Below are 20,074 nucleotides of genomic sequence, written 5' to 3' on the forward strand. Positions count from 1 at the left end.
ATAGGGGAGCCAAAGAACCGCACTCCGAGCCTAAAAGGGCCCATCTTCACTTAGACGCAGGGTCCAAAGAGATGACTGGAAGTTAGGGAGCAAAGCATTTGATCCCCCATCCTGAGAGACCAAAGCGTTATCAGGACGCCGACCTGACTGCTTCAACAAGTAGTCATTATGCAGCAAAAGAATAAACTCAGGGGAAAAGGGGACAGACAAATACACCCCCCCCCCCCCCCACCCTCTGGAGAAACTCCTGAAGCAGAAGGCACAGAGGCCGGTATTGCAGCAGAACCACCACTGCCTAGCAAAGAACCCGCTAGTAGTACTGTCCCTCGCACCATGTGGTGGTAAAATGGTGGCTGCTCCCATGTCGGGATCATGAGGGGAAGGAGCCTGCACTTCACTCGCATGGGTAACAAGCACGGCCTTCTCAACCGCAGCCTCCTCCTGCAGGTTGGATCCAGCAAAACCGCCTGTACAAATACCCGATGCTGCTCATCACTTCCCACAGCAGGAGCAGCATTTAACCACCTCCACGGCCATGCATTCCAAAACAAAAGTGAAAGGGAAATGGAAAGGGAACTGGGACTTGATATACTGCCTTTCTGAGGTTTTTGCAACTACATTCAAAGCGGTTTACATATATTCAGGTTAAGTGACTTGCCCAGAGTCACAAGGAGCTGTAGTGGGAATCAAACTCAGTTCCCCAGGATCAAAGTCCACTGCACTAACCACTAGGCTACTCCTCCACTTCAAAGAAAATTAAAGTGCACTCATCCTGAGAAGTGTCAGGGGTCCCCTCTGTCAAACCTCATCACTGCCAGGGACGCCCAAACACCCTCTCCTTGATTGGTGCCACATCAGGAGCACTCTCACAGCCCAACAGTACGGAGGAAAAGTGACACATGATCACAGGACTGCCTGTCAGAATCTGGATTGTTTTCACATACTTTTTTTTTTTTTTTAAGACACTGGTCCCTTCAGTGACAGAGGAGAATGGAGAACAGGCAGGAGAGGGTAGAAGAGTGGGGGAGGGACCTGGTATCACCAGGTGTACTCCCTCAGCCACTTACCCCAAGCTACACTGAACTGAAAAGTCAGAACAGAAGCCAGCCTCAGATGAAACCAGGAGCTTGTGAGAGACTGTCCATCTGCCTGCTAGAGATAGAGAACACTGACTAACCAAGGAGCATTCCATCTTATAAGACAATTCAGTTATGTTCTCTATCTCCACTTGCTGGTAGATGGTAAGACCCCACAAGTCTCTGTTTTCATCTGATGCTAAGGAAGTTACTTTCATAGGTAAGTCAAAACAAAACAAAACAAAAAAAACAAAAAAGTTGGTGACCTTATTTTACCTGCTGCTTCACTAATATGTTGCATATAGCTGCTGACTGAGGATCAGCAGCAAACACTGTAAACAAAACAATGCATCTTTAATGGAATTATGTACATACCCGACTTTCATTGAAATACTTTTCCTTCAAAGCTAGGCTTTTCCAAAACAGCAAAATGTGGTCACGTTCATTTATAATTTTTAAGGCACTTGGTGCTGATAATGGAACTGAAAGAAAAATGCAAGATAAATGATTAGGAAAATGCACTTGTTATTCTTTTCAACTAAAAGAATAAATAAGTACAAAACAGCAAGTAAATCTAGTATAAATTTTTATACTTATTTTAAGCCATTTTCTAAAGAGGCAAAGACCTCAGGCGTTCGGTTCTTTCCTGTAAACTTTTATACACAGAACTGCTGATTGAACTTCTTCACCGGTCTTAAGGGAAAGGGAAACGGGACTTGATGTACCGCCTTTCTGAGGTTTTTTGCAACTACATTCAAAGCGGTTTACACATATTCAGGTACTTATTTTGTACCAGGGGCAATGGAGGGTTAAGTGACTTGCCCAGAGTCACTCAGTTTCCCAGGATTGAAGATCACTGCACTAACCACTAGGCTACTCCTCCACTCCTCTATTAATTAATTTTTTTTTTTTTTGGCTTAGGAGAGATTTTTCTTTATATAGTTTTTATATTAACTTTTGCTTATTATATGAAGCTTTCCACTGAAAGGACATTTCGTGATATACAGGAGAGAACGTATGGACACTCATCTTAGTGGAAAGATTTTCTCAGCGGTTATCTCAACAAAGCATCTCCGTTTCACAAACAGCTTCTTTGGGAGACAACCGGCTATTTGTAGGTCATTGCAGTGCAGTCTTCTCCAGTTCGCATATCCTGTTTACCGACTCGCTGAAATTTATAAAAACTATATAAAGAAATATCTCTCCCAAGCCAAGGAAAAAAAGAAAAAAATAATAATAAATGAATAGACTGAGATTTTTAAGACCGGTGAAGAAGTTCCATCAGCAGTTCTGTGTAGAAAAATTCACAATAAAGAGCCGAACTCATGGAGTGGAGTTACATAAACATCTAACAAATATTCGAAAATCCACTTGTTCACAAATGACTCGATTTTAAAGGGAAAAAAAGGCCTCAAAGAGCTCAATGTTAAGAGTTGCCCTGGAGAGCTGAGCATGTGTCCCTTTTTCGGCCCGAGACCCTGAAGAAGCAGCGAAACGCTGGCCATCGAGGGCTCGGAGCGGGAAGCCAAAGGACCACACAGCGGAACACCAGAATGAGCAACTTCCATTATGCACCACTTGTAAAAAGATAAGTGCAATAGTTTATATTGGATCTCACTTTGTGTCTATGTGAAGTAATTCATATTTGCACTATTTATAGTAATATGCAAGTTACTTCATTATTTTGATCACCGATACTGTAGGAAGATTGTATCTGTGACAATAAAGGGGTTTTTTTGGGCCTATGATGAAGAGAAGACCTTATGGGTCTGTTTAAGCTCCGGGAGATCGTATTTGGTCTTGGAGCTCTTTGAGGCCTTTTTTCCCTTTAAAATAGAGTCATTTGTGAACAAGTGGATTTTCAAATATTTGTTAGATGTTAAAATAAGTATAAAAATGTATACTAGATTTACTTGCTATTTTGTACTTACGTATCTAACATAGTTTATACAGCAAGATATCTGCCACAGAATACATCAACTAAAAGAATACAAATTTAAATGGGAAAAAAAAAAAAGGAGAATGCAGAAAAAAATAAAAGGCCAAGGTGCCCAGAAAACTACTTAGAGGTTTCTGAACTCTGAGAAAATAAGCCCAATTTGCCATTGTTTCAGTGACATAGCTATTTGTGTAGATGTAACAAGTATAAAGCTTAACTTTGTCTGGAAGAGGGAGGAGTGTGCTTTGAATGTAGCAGTTCCCAAATCTCTGTTCTGGCATTGGGCCTTATTTTCGGAACTTTCCACAACCCCCAATTCAATAAGGTACATTTTTTAACTGTCTCTTTTCTCCAGTTCTCATTCTGAACAGGCAGCTTCTGTAGAACTAATGCCCCATACATTAGTTACAGAGTGTGAGTATAAATTTGTGATTGTGTGTGAGAATACAGCTGTTCTCTTATATGCCCAACATTTTTCTCGTGTTAAATGCAAAACAGATACATCACATATAAACTGTCATTCAGATTTGGTTATCTTTATAATATTTGACTATACAGTCTGTTGTAACTCTCACAATTCAATACAATTTTAAGTAAAAAATAAAATAAAAGTGTTCCAGACAAAAGAAGCCCTCTAGCTCTTTTCTATTTTGCTTACCTGTGTTAACTTTTACACTAGATTCTTTGCTCATGTTCCACAACTGGACAATCACATTGTATTTTCCACCAGGTTCCAGCTTTCCTATAGTGTATTCTATTGTGCTGTTAGTGCTTGATGTTTTGTAACGCTTGTCACTCTTTCTGATCAGATCCTTAACTGTGACAAAGTACATCTGAAAAAAAGGACATTAGCTTTTCAGAATCTTATCAGCTACTTGCCAAAAAGTACATCAGTGTAGTGCTTACTCTGATCCACATAAAATGTGAGCAACACATATGATTAAGTAAAAGCCAAGGATAAATGAGATCTTTCCTGATCGTTTTCTTTCCATTACTCCTTCCCACTATTCCAGAACCTGTAGGATAGTTGTGTCCATCAACTAGCAGGTGGAGATAGAGAACTGAAAACTGAGCTGAGACATCTCTCTCTTGGTATCCAGCCCAGTCTTCAATATTTATATAGACAAGCAGTAAGGAGAAACTCAGAATAAACACAACAACCACAACTTGCTAACCTAACACTAACCAGACAAGCAAACATGTGGATCTCTCTCATCTCTGGAAAACCTGTAGAGAACAAGAGATGTGCAGGAAGCATCATTCAAAGTTGCAGTCGTTATTTGACCCATTGCTTCATATCAACGAAATACCGTGGAAACCTTGGGTGGGCTCTCGAATAATGGAAGGGACCAATGGAATGAAAATCATCAGGCAAGAACTAGTTTCTTCTTTCATTAGGAAGCTTCCCACTATTCCAGAACCTGTGGGATGTTCAAAAGCTATCCCTAGAGTAGGTGGGTTCCTGGCACCACCACTCTGAGGAGACTAGCTTCAGAGCATGCTGCAACATCCACCCTGCCGGCAAAGGTATGCAGAGTCTACCATATCACTGCCTTGCAAATATCCGCTTGACACAGTACGGTAGTCTTCACCCAGTATGTTACTGTATGCCTCGTAGAATGAGCCCACAAGGCCTGAGGAGCCTGCTTCCCAGCAAGAAAATAAGCCAACACAATATTCTCCTTAGCTATCTAGGAATTGTGGGCTTGGAAGCCATGAGGCCAAGCCTCTGCTTACCAAAAAGCCCAGTCTGTCCAGTTTACAAAACTCATTCATGCTTTCCAGATATATGAGGACTCAACACACATTGAGAAGCTTCAAGGAAAAATACTGAGCCTCTCTGTCATCTCTGCGAAAGGATGGAAGCTCACACAGATTGGTTGAGATGAAATGCTGATACCAATTTCAGAAGAAAGGAAGGAGCTGTATGAAAGGAGACCACTGCTTTTGAAAAGCAAAGAAAGTGAACTCGATGACAGCCTGAAGCTCCGAAACCCTACGTGCCGACGCAACAGTCACCAACACTGTTGTCTTTAGCATAAAATCTTTCAAAGCGGCCTTCCAGAGTGGCTCAAAAGGAGACTTCTGAAGAGCCCAAAGGACTAAATTAAGTTTCCACTCTCAACAGGGCATACGAAAGGGAAGCAGCCCACTCCACGCAAAAATCAATCGATATCCAGGTAAGTCACAAGAGATGTCTTCTTTAGTCGGCCCCTGAAACAGGCCAAAGCCATTTCTCAGCACTCTACATTCATAAGCAACACTGCCCAATAAAGCTTAAAAATATTTTGATAGGAAACTGGTGGGAAAATGACCTGAGGAACATAGAGCTGTTGAGGGTGAAGAGAGGGAAGTTGGAATGAAGCCCCTCACACGAACGGCTGCTGAAGCTGACAAGAAGGGTGATATTTCACAATCAGTTGCAGATTATTGCTGAAATTTTAATGCAACAGTAATTTCCATGATTATTGCTTATAGCATTATTTGGCATTTTTGGAATGACAGTTTTGTGATAGAGCTGAGTGCTGAGACAGCTCTACCATGCAGCTTTCTGCATCCGCCCCTATATAGGGTGATGTCATCAAGCCAGTAGTTCTCAGTCTCCATCTGCTGGCAAAAGAGCGAAAACTCATGCATCTGGACCAGTCTGAATAGATGAGAAGAAACAGATATCAAAGTAAACCAGTCAACCCTGTAATCTCTTGAAACCTGGAAGGCAAAGTATCCAGTTTACTACTGCAACTACTTGAAACTGCACCAACAAAGCTTTTACAAAGGCATTAAAAGCTTTTGAACTAGTGCACATATTGAACTGTAAATATTAGCTATTCTCAGTAACTTAGAATTTTGAACATTCTTGATTGAGCAAAATAAGAAAGACTATTGCATTCACAAACTGCTTACCAGTTCATGATCTGGAGAATCATAGGGAGACTCCCACTTCAAGACAGCAGATGTTTTATCAACCCATACAAAATGGAGATGGCGTGGTGGTAACCTGTTATCTGGAATCATCCTAACCACAACATATTCAGAAGGTGGGCCTTGGTAAGGTATTATCACACGAACCTAAAAGAATAAAACAGTTATACAATGGAAAACTGCATGAATTATAAGCTTTTTTTTTTTTGTAAGAATTTCAGCATTTTGTTAACCTCAAAATTCATGCTAGTCACTCTGACAAAAGAAGGGAGAGGAGATCAGGGCATTGCTGTAATTATTTCATCTTTCTACAGTTTACATGTAACACCATAAACATGACAAAGAAATAGCCATACCAAAAATAAGTACTGTTCATCCCTGTTAACAAATACGGTAATATTGTGGAAGGCTGTAGTTACACTGCTTGGGTTTCTATGCAGGTCCAGAAAAGATGTAGAATAGAACAGTCCATAAACCTGTTTAAAAAACAAAACAAAACAGAAGGCACTCAGAGCGTGATAAACATTTTTGCTCAATGCATTTATTAATTGGGTGATGATCTTTGCCAACATTAGAAATGACCCTCTTAGGGTCAGACAGGGGCAAACTGAAGGTGGTCTGGGCCCCCTGCCCGGCTGCTACCTGACACCTGCCCCCTGCAGCCAATGCCTCCACTGCCCCGGTTTTACCTGACGGGTCCTGGCAGTCTGGTGGCCTCTGCAGAGGAGCATGTTCTTTTCTGCCTACTGTGCTGCCACTATTCTCCCACCTGCCGGCACCGCCATGTTTTCAAAATGGTGGCCGAGACTTCCTGTGGTAGTCTTGCGGGTCTCAAGAGTCTCAGCCGCCATTTAAAAAAAAATCTTTATTGGGTTATGTCAGTAAAAGTGCATTACAAAATTCGGAGGAATCAAAATGTCACATTGTAAGAACAAAACCCACAAAATCAGAACCTCTGCAAACTTTCACCAAGCACCCCAACCCACCCTGCCCACCCCACTCCCCCTCTTACAATAAATAGCAGAAAGCATTAGAGCATCAATTTAGTATTCTATTACGTGTTGTTGGTTGTAAAGTGGTCCAGAACCTTTCCCAAAGTCTTTAGAAACTCTGTCTCTGAGCAGAAGAAATGTCTGTAATGTCTTTGAACTCCATTGCCAAGAGCATAATCATCTGAGATCTCCAGCCAGACATCATCGTAGGAGAAGACTCCTGCCAATGTAATAGGCTGGTTCGGCCACCATTTTTAAAATACGGTGGTGCTAGGTGGGGAGAAATAGCGACAGCTCAGTGGACTGGGCAGGAAAGAACATGTTCCCCCCCCCCCCCCCCCCCCCCGGCTGAGGCCACTAGATCACCAGCGGTGCGCACCAGGCATTCGAGCACAGCCTCTGGGCCCTTGGGCACTGCCCGGTTGCCCAAATGGTCAGTCTGCTCCTAGGGCCAGAACAATGGCTCCGTGACAAGTGCTAACCTGGGTTTCATTACAAGATCAAATCTCATGCTTCCTTGATTGGATGGGGCTGGGGCTGCTGCAAAGAACAGAACGGGAGATGGCATCCAAGTCATTATGCAGTGCTGGCTTAAGCAAATTTGGCACTCTGCAATGCTGATCAGCTTGGTCACAGCGGCAGACAATAATATATTATATTAAGCAAAGGGCTATGGCTTAGGAGTGGAGTAGCAGCCTAGTGGTTAGTGCAGTGGACTTTGATCCTGGGGAACTGAGCTCGAATCCCACTGCAGCTCCTTGTGACTCTGGGCAAGTCACTTAACCCTCCATTGCCCCTGGTACAAAGTAAGTACCTGAATATATGTAAACTGCTTTGAATGTAGTTGCAAAAACCTCAGAAATGCAGTATATCAAGTCCCATTTCCCTTTTTTTTCTGGTTTTCTTTTTAAGCATTAGTTTAGTTTCTTGCATGATTGTGTTTTTTTTTCCTATCAAGATTATTAGAGTTCCTTTTCTGCTATTGATTTATCTTTTGAGATTAGCTTATGTTTGTAAATCACATAGACTTGGATGTAGCACTTAGCCAAGGACTGTTGCTATGATGGTTGGGCCAAGTTGTGGGTAAGGGGTATAAAATGGGGCAAGAGAAGGAACTCCAGCCAGCTGCTAACAGGGACAGTAGAACAAATTTCTACCTCTAGTCTCCCTCTTCCCAACCGTCTAGTTGCTGACGTTATGTGAAGAAAAAATTAGTTAGTCCAAGACATGGATAACCCACCCTATTTGGCAATAGATACAGTTTTAATTTGAGGCTGCATTTCAATTAAAATTTTTATTTATGATTAATTGTACAATAAAAGGTATTTTGTGTGAAAGGATCCAAGATGGCAGTGTTGTGATTAATTGCACCAGACGTGCTCAGATTTTTGGATCCAAACACTGCTGAGGAAGGCTCTTTTTTCGCCGTGAGAATGGGGAAAAGAAGAGGCAAGGTTCGGGAGAATCCCTCTACCCCCATCGGGACTCACCTTCTCCAGCAGATGACTTTGGACCAATTCCAGGTGACGCCTGGTCACAGGCAAGCTTTGACTTCGCTACCGGTGAAGGTGCGTCGACTCTGACCAACAGTGTAGACGGGGTTTCTTTGAGCCCCGACCAACAGTATAGACGAGGTTTCTTTGAGCCCCGTCCAACGTGCGGCTAATCCCCAACCAGGAAGAGACAGCGGGGAATTGAGTCCTGCAGCCCAGGCTCTGAGTCGAGACCTGAATGAGCAGGGAGGGAACCTGCCCACGCTGGGGGAGACACTGAGCATTAACAAGCTGGAGGAACGATCTGCAGCGAAAGTACTGCCCTCACAGATAGTGAGTACATTGGAACAGTCTGCTAATGCTTCTCTACCTGTTTTTTCTTTGGGGACAATGGTAAAACCAGCCGTAGTGACAACTGAGTCACTCTAGGACTTGACATTTAATATGTAGTCTTCTTTGCAAGCTTTGATAGTAAAGAATTCAAGTAAAATCAAGGCATAATCTGAAGCTGCTCTTACCCAGGCACAGGTTACTGCCCAACAAGTCTCTGAAGTGAAACAATTAGATGATAGAATTCAAAAGTTGGAACTTTTAGGGCAAACCTCAATTAAGGAGAAAAATTTTACCTTCAGACGTTTAGAATATTTAGAAAATCAATCTAGAAGGCTTAATTTGAAGTTGACTAATTTTCCTAGATCACCATTACACCAATACAAATGGTTAAAAAGGATTTGGTGGAAATATTGGGAATGTCAGAGGATTCACTACCTCCTATAATTCAGGCGCAGTACTTACAAAGTAATGTTAAGAAGTTATCTGGAAGTTTACAACCCCAAGGAGGAGAAGTTATATACCTCACATCTTTTTTTTGAATCCTCGTTTGAGGTAATTACCCAGAGAACAACTTTGGTGGTTTCATTTGCCCTGGAGATGGATCGAGATGCAGTAATAAAACTTTCCTTTTGTCATTTGGACTCTAATTTTGGGATCTAAAATTAGAATATATCCGGACTTGTCTAGAGAAACACAGAAAAGGCAAAAAGCCTTTTTGGCTTTACGCCCACGGACTTTGGCATTAGGTGCAAATTTTGTATTTAAATTTCCTTGTATATGTCGAGTATTATTTCAATCTAAACAATTTCAATTTTTTGATCACAAACAATTAGAAGAACTCTTGTTGTCCAAAGAAGAGGTAAATGTAACCGTCTAGTCCTAGATGGTACACTGTAATGTTAGCATGGAGTAGGCAACCTGGGAAGCATTAATTTAGTTAATATTAGTTAATTTACTAGATACAATATGTATGTATATGTATTTTTCCTTTCTTGGATCCAATTACCTAAAAGTATAATGTACGATAATTTTTTACTAATTTTAGTTAATATGTTTTGGTTATTTCTTCTGTGTTATTTTCCAAATGTCTTCTATTATCACTCAAAGAGATGTATAATATAAAATTGAATAAAGAAAAAAAGGTATTTTATTTACTTCCCTTTGCAGCTCCTCGTGACCCTGGGCATGTCACTTTACCCTCCATTGCCCCAGGTACAAAATAAGTACCTATATATAATACTAGTAAAAAACGCCCGTTTCTGGAACAAATGAAACGAGCGCTAGCAAGGTTTTTCCTGGGAGTGTGTATGTTTGAGAGAGAGAGCCAGAGTGAATGTGCGGGTGTGTGACAGAGTGAGACTGTCTGTGTGACAGTGTGTGTGTGAGAATGAGAGTGTATGACAGGGCCCCCTCCCCTGTTCCTAATGCCCCTCACCCCATTCCCTCCCCTCCTTTTCCTCCTCCTTCCCACACTTTGGGTTCCTTAAGGCTTTCAAAAGTCTATGTACCCCCGTGGCCCTAACGCCCAGTATCCGGATACCCCACCGCTTTCCTCCTCACCCCTCCCCCAAGATGTAATAATTTCATGTCCTTCATTTTTTTAAAAAAAGTGTCCTATCTACCCTGTGTACAAATGCCCAGCATTCAGATTGTGTTCCTCTCATAAATTTTCATTTCTTTCATTCATTCAGAACTTGCCCCCCCCCCCCCCCCCCCCCCCCTGAACACTTTCGGTTCCTTCAGTCTTTTAAAACTCTCCTATCAACCCTGTGTCCAAATGGCCAGCATTCAGATTGTTTTCCTTTCCCAAATGTTCATGTCTTTCAGTGCTTCAGAACTCCCCCCTCCCCCCATTGAACACTTTCGGTTCCTTCAGTCTTTTAAAACTCTCCTATCAACCCTGTGTCCTAATGGCCAGCACTCAGATTGTTTTGCTTTGCCAAACTGTCTGTCACTGATGTCACTGAGGTCAGTGCGTGCCTGCCTAGCAGACCACTTCCGGCAGGCATGGTCCCAGGCACATCCTGTTGGAGGTGAGACTTATTATATAGGATGCAAATCGTTTTGCTTGTAACACAGAAAGGCAGTATATCAAATCTCATTCCCATTCCCTTCCCTAAAGGACTGAATCTCCCTCCCACTTCCGATCCAACATCTCTCCCATTCTCTACCTCTCCTCTTCCCAGGTCCATCATCTCTCTATCTTTCTAGCCCTTGGAGGGAATGTCCTTTTGTATCCATGTGGTTAAATTACTGAAAAGAGGTATGCCACTCTGCATGCCCCCCATCCTCCCCAAAGAACAGGTTGGCTCAGAAGTCCTCCTTTGAGCCCAAAGCCCTGTAACTGATCACTAGCCTGGCAATGCCCCCAAAGGCTACAATGAGGGAAAAGGTAAGTCACCCTCAGTATGGAAGCCAACTTTTCAAAACAAAAGAAGGGTGCTAAATCCAAAGTAAATGACCCCTTCTTGAACAGTCAAGGAATTTGGCTCCTATGCTCCTGAGTAGTATCCACCCACCCAATGAGTAGACTCCAAATGTTTCTGTAAAGGAGCACAGTCAGATCACAGTAGACAGTCAGATCACAGTAGTTTGCAAGAGAGAAGAGGGTCCACCCCCCCCCCCCTGTCAACCCCTCTGTCCAGGGTTACCTTCCTGAGGAAGGGAGGTAGGTGCCTAAATAGTATTGCTCATGGCCTTCAAATTTGGACCAACCAAGACCACTATTGGGGGAAAGGCCCAAGGTGAAGAGGTATCTCCCATAAATACTTTCAGCCAGTCTCTGAATTTTGGTCCCTAAAGTTCCAGGGCTTCTATAAGAGACTGTTACCACTTGAAGAGGATGAAACTGCACAAGTTTGAGATTACTCTGTCAAGGGCCGTGCCAGTACGGTAAGCTAGGTAAGCAATGGAGGAGGGCACCTGCCTTCAAGGGCGCCGCACACTCACTTCCCTGCCACAGCTCTGGCTTTCTTCAGCCCTGCGGCTCTCCTTCAGCTCAGCTGCCTGCATTTCCAGAGAAAGGAGGGGGAGGGGGGGTCTTTCCGAGTAACGACATCGTTCACAGATGAAAGAGGAAGCTTTGCAAGAGGAAGCTTTGCAAGCCTCACTCTAACTTCGGATCTGCTGCTAAAGGTTACACTATCAAGCACAGCTCTCCTCCCCCAGGTCCCCCTGATGTGTGCAGCCTGCTGCTTTCCTGTCACCGCTGTACGGGGCTGGCACTAGCTATTTTTTCCCCTGGTGCTTATAGCCTAACACCTCTCCCTTCCCACCAGAGCTGAAGTTTTTGCCTGTTTTTAATTCCCTGCCTCTTTCCCCCACCCCCTCTCCTCACACAACACACACACACAAATATCCTGCTTTGCTGCCTCCCCCCCATTCCCTCTCTCTTTCCACCCCCCTCTCCTCACACAAAAACCCTGCTTTGCTGCCTCCCCCTCCACACACACACAAAAACCCTGCTTTGCTGCCTCCCCCCCCCCCCACACACACACACAAAAACCCTGCTTTGCTGCCTCAAAAAACTGGCTACAAGGAGCGAGGGACTCCTAGCAGCTCTCTCTCTCACACACACACACACATATACACACTCTCACTGTCTATCCCTCTCTTAACAACTGCCTATAAGGAGCGACTGACCCTGCACTCTCCCTGAGATCGCTTAGTTTGGGGCCCATCTGGTCAGTCCGGGAGGACGGCTGGGTCAGAGCCTCTCACTTTTCCTCTCGCTTGGAGAAACTTGAGACTGATCATCAGCTGGCAGAAAACTGGCACTTACATTGGCCAGTTTTCTGTCCTGCAGGCCACCAGCCTCCTTTTGGAAAAACCAGCCAGGCTGGCCAAAAACCAGCTGGTTGGGAACCAGTTACCACTTGTTGTCTACAATGAAACTAGATCTTTTTCTTGAGTGCTGAATAATGGGGGGGGGGGGGGGGGGCACCAACTGATAGTCTGCAGGGGGGCCCCAGAGACCCTAGGCACGGCCCTGACTCTGTCTGCCACTCTGTGCAGGACACCCAAGAAACATGGCTGAAACACTGTGGGCCCTATCTTCAACTAGCCCCAACCAGGCAATATGGAAGCTCTAAAGGAGCACCTAGCATCACTTACCTCCATCATGCAAGACTCACCAATCATTAACTGTCTAGAAGCCATTAGGTCACGCTTAGGAATGCTCAAAAATCTCACTCCTCTGTATACAGTTACCTGCAGGAAGGTCACCATAGCCCTACCCAGAGGACAATGGACCCAACACTGGAAAGCTTGATAAAAAAAAGCTACTGCATATAGTTGTCTGACAAGAAGCTATAGAACAGAGCTTTCCAAATTGGGGGAGGGAGGGGTCACACCCCAAATGGATCACAAAACAGTCTGCTGTCTTGACCTGGGTGGGCACTCTATGGGACGTCATTGTCCTTCATCGCTGGGGTCATGGCCCCTAGAAGATTGGTGGGTGCTGATATAGAAAAAAAAGAAGGACTTTAAACTGAGAATGAAACCCTTCTACCATGGAGATTCTTGAATGATGTGTTTCTTTCTAACTGTGGTTTAACAAGTTAAGGATAAGAATAAGGATCCCCCCCCCCCCAAATTCACCCTTATCCTTTTCTTCAACAGGAAGAGTATACAAAACCCTCAGTCTTGGGTACCTTAAGGCTAGAATCAGTTGTCTCAGGCTGCAGAGATCCCATCTTCAGCTGTCAGATTTATCAGGAAGCACTGGGGTAGGGAGGGTACTATTACTATCCAGGAATATAGATCAGTCTCTCTCATGGCCCCTCCGAGATCTGTCCAAAATTGAAACCTTAGAAAATAAGGGTCACCAGCTTCTCTCTCAAACTAACTCTACACCAAGGTATTATCTTCTTCTGAGGAGGCAATCTCTCGCTGTCTGCTGAACCAGATATCTTCTCTTCCAGTCAATGGAATGCTCTAGCACCTGAAACACTGCCAAGATCAACCCATGGTTCCTTCCATGCAGAGCAGAAGATTAGGGCTAGAAGAACTCAAAGTGGATCCTGAAGGTGCTGCCAAAGTGGAGCCATCCAGGCTGCACCAATTTTTCATTTATCATAAGCCTAAAACAAACCTTAAACTTCACTTGTATAGAGGGGAGAAAGCGGGCTCTGCAGGCTGTTCCTCACCATTGCTCCCTTAGCTGGAAAGAGATAGGAGCTCGAACAAAGCACGTGAGGTTACCTGCTGTAATATTAACTCAGTAGAGAACTGGAGCTGCACAAACTCTGCCATGCCTGAGGGTAGACATCAAATCAATTGTTGTATACCGCTAATATCCCCTTTCCAGGGTTCAGTGCGGTTTACATTCTAGGCAAGGCAAAGCCGATACAGTTAGTGTGAGGTATGAGAACAAATAGAGATATGCAACCTTCTTAAAATTCTCCTTTTCCCTATCAGAAGGGAAGAGGGAAATAAAGGGTCCTCAAGCTTTGCTTATGTACTTTTGGCCAGACAATAAAAAGGCTGCTGATCCCCCCAATACAGGGACACTGACCAGGACTTATTCAATGCACACTACATGGGCCACAACTCATTCTGGAGAACCTCTCCAGCTCCACAGATCACATCCATCAGATTCATGCTTGCTCACCTGCCTGCTCATAAATGCATTGGTTAACACACTAAACTGTCATGACTTATCTATGTCACCTCCGTTTATTTCCCTGACACAGTGGAAACAAGTGGAGGGGGAAAAGGGAGTGTGATTATTTCAGACTCCCTCACTAAATCCCAATCTGACACAGCACCATAGGAGACCAGGAGGCAATATGGGGAAAGACTGCACTGAAGGCCTCCTCCTTCCACCCATCCGCTTCCAAAATCTTTTAATTACCCAGCACCTCTATCCCCCTCCCAAGAGTAGGGGAGAAGGATGGCAGGGGGAGGAAGAAGAGGGACCACCACCAGGTTTAGCACACCTAGGCTCTGTTGACCAGCCTCAGGCTACCCCAGTCTTTTAGTCTGTTCAAACAAGTGGAAAAGGAAATCAAGCCCAAAGGACCTATGCTCCACTGAGAATCTGGGTCTTCCCACGAATGGCCTTCTGGAAAATAAGCAAGCAAAATTATATATACACAAAACAAATGAGAAATGGGTTATCGTTAAATCAAGCCTTACCACATTTTTTGGGCCTGTCCAGCTACACTCCACTGCAGTTTGACTGATGGCTTTGGCTTTGAAACTTGGGACAATAGGTTTTTCACCCTTGGTTGTAACATGCTCAAAGGATAGAGCACTATCCCCCAAATCAGTTTTTGCCCACACAGAGATCTCATATGCTGTCTGAGCTGTCAAATTACCCACTAAGGAGAGAACAGAAATGAGACATGACTTTTAAGGCTAATTACTATGAGGTAAACCAACACATCAAGCATACATCACTGATTTTATGATTAGCACTATTTGCAATGCAGTTTTGATATTTTATAAATAAATGATGCAGAAGACAATGTCAATATCAAATTTCTCTGTGTTTCAGAAAGGATATTCCATAGTTTGTTACAACATCATTTCTTAGACCTTATGACCTTCAGGGAAATAGTACAAAGCAGTTTCAAAACAACAAGTTAATAGGTCCTAACTTTTGGTTCAACTTTCAAACACAGCAAAAAGAATACAGCTCTGTCATAATCAGAAATACTGGGCATTCACGTGGCTCTCAGTCATCTTTTGAGATCCTTTCATTATTGCACATCTACCAAACTATCTTTGAAGCAGTTGTTGACTGTATCTGTGCCCTTTTGGTCTCAATGGGATCTACAATTTCTGCAAATTACAACTGAAGTACGGCCTGCCTTGTCTATTTAGTCATAATTAGTGGATGCTAACTATGCAAATTAGGTAGTGCTTTGTTGATCAAATAACTAAAATGTTGTATCTGTCCAGCTCCACTTAACTTGCTGATGAGTGTTTCTAAAGTTGACTAATATGGTTACTACAGCTTTGAAAAATGAATTTCACAGAAAGACTGATTTTACCTTTTACTAGAGATGTTCCTCCATAGAGTAACAAAGTTCTGTTTTCTTGAATGTGTGTGTCAAATTCCCAGACAATATTCAACACGTAGTTATTCACCTAACACCAAAAAAAAAAAACCCAAACAGAAGTATTTGGTATTTTCTATCATCAAATGGACAGTTTAATGAATGAATGCTTTGAACACATTTATATAGCAACGGGCTAAACAATCTTGGACACCAAGTCACCATGGTGAAAAGAAATTTCGCCATGGTGTGCAAGAATTTTGTGTTCTGCTCCAGGTACCACTAAAGCCACAACTGGTGGAAGCACTGTGTGGCTCTCACTAAGTTGGAGCATGTGGTACCAGGACTCCCATGTTGGTCTTATGGTCTTAAGTCTTGCAAGATTGAGAAATCAGTGGCAGAGCTTGAGCACTATAATGGCTAAAACTCGCTGAGACCTATGTAGTGCTGATTGGCGCACTGGTTCCGATAATAGGTGGATGGCAGGATTCTAGGAGCGCAGAGGGTTGGTGACTTGAGGGGCAGCAAAGAGAGCTGGCTGTGGAGTAAAAGTGTCTTGCAGAGAAGCTAAGAAGTTGAGATTGCTGGGGAGGAGAGTGGGAGGATGAGAAGGAAAGACTCTGTTGGCAAACAGTGTTAGGGGTGAGAGACTCAGGTGGAAGAATGAGAGGATATGAAAGAGATTTGTTGTGGAAGGTTGAGTTCAGAGAAGAGAACAGGATGCATATGGTGTGGGGGGGGGGGAGACAACATACTTGTGGTGGGCGGGTAGGGACCTGATTTAGTAAGCTTTTCCCCCATAAACACAGAATGGGAAACTTTGAATGCAGTTGCAAAAACCACAGAAAGGCGGTATATCAAGTCCCATTTCCCTTTCCCCTCTCTCGCTTTCTTTCCACTCTTCCTGGCTCTTCAGCTTTGGTGGAGATAAACTAGAAAACTGCTGTTTTCTGAGTATTTTAGATGTCCCTAGAACCAAAAAAATTTGACAAACCTGATATAATATATATCAGCATTAAAAATAATGCTCTGTACTTACTATGTGCTATGTTTGTTTAGGAATGAATATAAGAGGGTTGTGCAGCCCAGTTAGAATCTACTAATTAAAGCAGGACACCATTGTGTTTACATACATGAAAATGAGGGCCACTTTAACCATCTATAAGAGCCCTGGGCAAACTTTTGTGGAAGCCCCCCTCCCCTAATCTAGGCATGCTCTTCATTCCCCCCTCCAAAATCCAGCAGCACCCTTGCCCTCTATGGTTTATAGCAATTTAATATACCACATTTTGTGCAATACACATCAAAGCAGTTTACAAATGTTCAAATGTAAAAAAGGACTACCATTACATTAATAGGACAGGAGGAGTAAGACAAAGCGGGGACAAATATAGGCTAAACAGGACTCAATTGCCAAAGGTCTATCAGTGGCAGTTTCTGAACAGAAATATTTGGATTGGCAACAGAGGAACAAGATAAAGTGACACTTCTTCATGCAATCCCCCCAGAACCTCTATGCATAAAGAACCCCCTTCCCCCCAGTTAGCTTGATCTGCCTATTAAAATTTCCATTATAACTGAAAGCAACACTTAGAATCCTAGGTCATATTTGTCCAATAGACAAAGCGAATGCTACATACCTGTAGAAGGTATTCTCCGAGGACAGCAGGCTGATTGTTCTCACTGATGGGGTGACGTCCACGGCAGCCCCTCCAATCGGAAACTTCACTAGCAAAGTCCTTTGCTAGCCCTCGCGCGCCCGCGCGCACCGCGCATGCGCGGCCGTCTTCCCGCCCGAAACCGGCTCGAGCCGGCCAGTCCAGTATGTAGCAAGACAATACACTTCAAGGGAAGACACAACTCCAAAGGGGAGGCGGGCGGGTTTGTGAGAACAATCAGCCTGCTGTCCTCGGAGAATACCTTCTACAGGTATGTAGCATTCGCTTTCTCCGAGGACAAGCAGGCTGCTTGTTCTCACTGATGGGGTATCCCTAGCCCCCAGGCTCACTCAAAACAACAACCATGGTCAATTGGACCTCGCAACGGCGAGGACATAACTGAGATTGACCTAAAAAATTTACCAACTAACTGAGAGTGCAGCCTGGAACAGAACAAACAGGGCCCTCGGGGGGTGGAGTTGGATCCTAAAGCCCAAACAGGTTCTGAAGAACTGACTGCCCGAACCGACTGTCGCGTCGGGTATCCTGCTGCAGGCAGTAATGGGATGTGAATGTGTCGACAGAAGCCCACGTCGCAGCTTTGCAAATTTCTTCAATGGAGGCTGACTTCAAGTGGGCTACCGACGCAGCCATGGCTCTAACATTATGAGCCGTGACATGACCCTCAAGAGCCAGCCCCGCCTGGGCGTAAGTGAAGGAAATGCAATCTGCTAGCCAATTGGATATGGTGCGTTTCCCTACAGCCACTCCCCTCCTATTGGGATCAAAAGAAACAAACAATTGGGCGGACTGTCTGTGGGGCTGTGTCCGCTCCAGGTAGAAGGCCAATGCTCTCTTGCAGTCCAATGTGTGCAGCTGACGTTCAGCAGGGCAGGAATGAGGACGGGGAAAGAATGTTGGCAAGACAATTGACTGGTTCAGATGGAACTCCGACACGACCTTTGGCAGAAACTTAGGGTGAGTGCGGAGGACTACTCTGTTGTGATGAAATTTGGTGTAAGGGGCCTGGGCTACCAGGGCCTGAAGCTCGCTGACTCTACGAGCCGAAGTAACTGCCACCAAGAAAATGACCTTCCAGGTCAAGTACTTCGGATGGCAGGAATTCAGTGGCTCAAAAGGAGGTTTCATCAGCTGGGTGAGAACGACATTGAGATCCCATGACACTGTAGGAGGCTTGACAGGGGGCTTTGACAAAAGCAAACCTCTCATGAAGCGAACAACTAAAGGCTGTCCTGAGATCGGCTTACCTTCCACTTGGTAATGGTATGCACTGATTGCACTAAGGTGAACCCTTACGGAGTTGGTCTTGAGACCAGACTCAGACAAGTGCAGAAGGTATTCAAGCAGGGTCTGTGTAGGACAAGAGCGAGGATCTAGGGCCTTGCTGTCACACCAGACGGCAAACCTCCTCCAATGAAAGAAGTAACTTCTCTTAGTGGAGTCTTTCCTGGAAGCAAGCAAGATGCGGGAGACACCCTCTGGCAGACCCAAAGAGGCAAAGTCTACGCCCTCAACATCCAGGCCGTGAGAGCCAGGGACTGGAGGTTGGGATGCAGAAGAGCCCCGTCGTCCTGCGTGATGAGGGTCGGAAAACACTCCAATCTCCACGGTTCTTCGGAGGATAACTCCAGAAGAAGAGGGAACCAGATCTGACGCGGCCAAAAGGGAGCAATCAGAATCATGGTGCCTCGGTCTTGCTTGAGTTTCAACAAAGTCTTCCCCACCAGAGGTATGGGAGGATAAGCATACAGCAGACCTTCCCCCCAATCCAGGAGGAAGGCATCCGACGCCAGTCTGCCGTGGGCCTGAAGCCTGGAACAGAACTGAGGGACCTTGTGGTTCACTTGAGATGCGAAGAGATCCACCAGGGGGGTGCCCCACGCCTGGAAGATCTGTCGCACCACACGGGAATTGAGCGACCACTCGTGAGGTTGCATAATCCTGCTCAACCTGTCGGCCAGACTGTTGTTTACGCCTGCCAGATATGTGGCTTGGAGCACCATGCCCTGACGGCGAGCCCAGAGCCACATGCTGACGGCTTCCTGACACAGGGGGCGAGATCCGGTGCCCCCCTGCTTGTTGACATAGTACATGGCAACCTGATTGTCTGTCTGAATTTGGATAATTTGGTGGGACAGCCGATCTCTGAAAGCCTTCAGAGCGTTCCAGATCGCTCGCAACTCCAGAAGATTGATCTGTAGATCGCGTTCTTGGAGGGACCAACTTCCTTGGGTGTGAAGCCCATCGACATGAGCTCCCCATCCCAGGAGAGACGCATCCGTGGTCAGCACTTTTTGTGGCTGAGGAATTTGGAAGGGACGTCCCAGAGTCAAATTGGAGCAAATCGTCCACCAAAACAGGGATTCGAGAAAACTCGTGGACAGGTGGATCACGTCCTCTAGACCCCCAGCGGCCTGATACCACTGGGAGGCTAGGGTCCATTGAGCAGATCTCATGTGAAGGCGGGCCATGGGAGTCACATGAACTGTGGAGGCCATGTGGCCCAGCAATCTCAACATCTGCCGAGCTGTGATCTGCTGGGACGCTCGCACCCGCGAGACGAGGGACAACAAGTTGTTGGCCCTCGTCTCTGGGAGATAGGCGCGAGCCGTCCGAGAATCCAGCAGGGCTCCGAT

The 20,074-nt window shown here is 44.8% G+C and overlaps 1 protein-coding gene across 2 annotated transcripts in view; it reads right to left on the reverse strand.

The window, feature by feature from the left end:
- The window catches only part of SORL1 (sortilin related receptor 1), a 208,982-nt gene that overhangs the window by 20,305 nt on the left and 168,603 nt on the right, over positions 1 to 20,074 (reverse strand). For both annotated transcript variants that reach the window (XM_030220409.1, XM_030220408.1), the window contains exons 40-45: positions 15,754 to 15,850; positions 14,894 to 15,078; positions 6,294 to 6,413; positions 5,920 to 6,084; positions 3,674 to 3,848; positions 1,452 to 1,558 (exon numbers count right to left, since the gene is read on the reverse strand). In XM_030220409.1, coding sequence (XP_030076269.1) covers positions 1,452 to 1,558; positions 3,674 to 3,848; positions 5,920 to 6,084; positions 6,294 to 6,413; positions 14,894 to 15,078; positions 15,754 to 15,850 — 849 coding nt within the window. The remainder of the gene's footprint in view (positions 1 to 1,451; positions 1,559 to 3,673; positions 3,849 to 5,919; positions 6,085 to 6,293; positions 6,414 to 14,893; positions 15,079 to 15,753; positions 15,851 to 20,074) is intronic.

This window comes from Microcaecilia unicolor, chromosome 12, assembly GCF_901765095.1.
Source record: "Microcaecilia unicolor chromosome 12, aMicUni1.1, whole genome shotgun sequence".
NCBI lineage: Eukaryota > Metazoa > Chordata > Amphibia > Gymnophiona > Siphonopidae > Microcaecilia > Microcaecilia unicolor.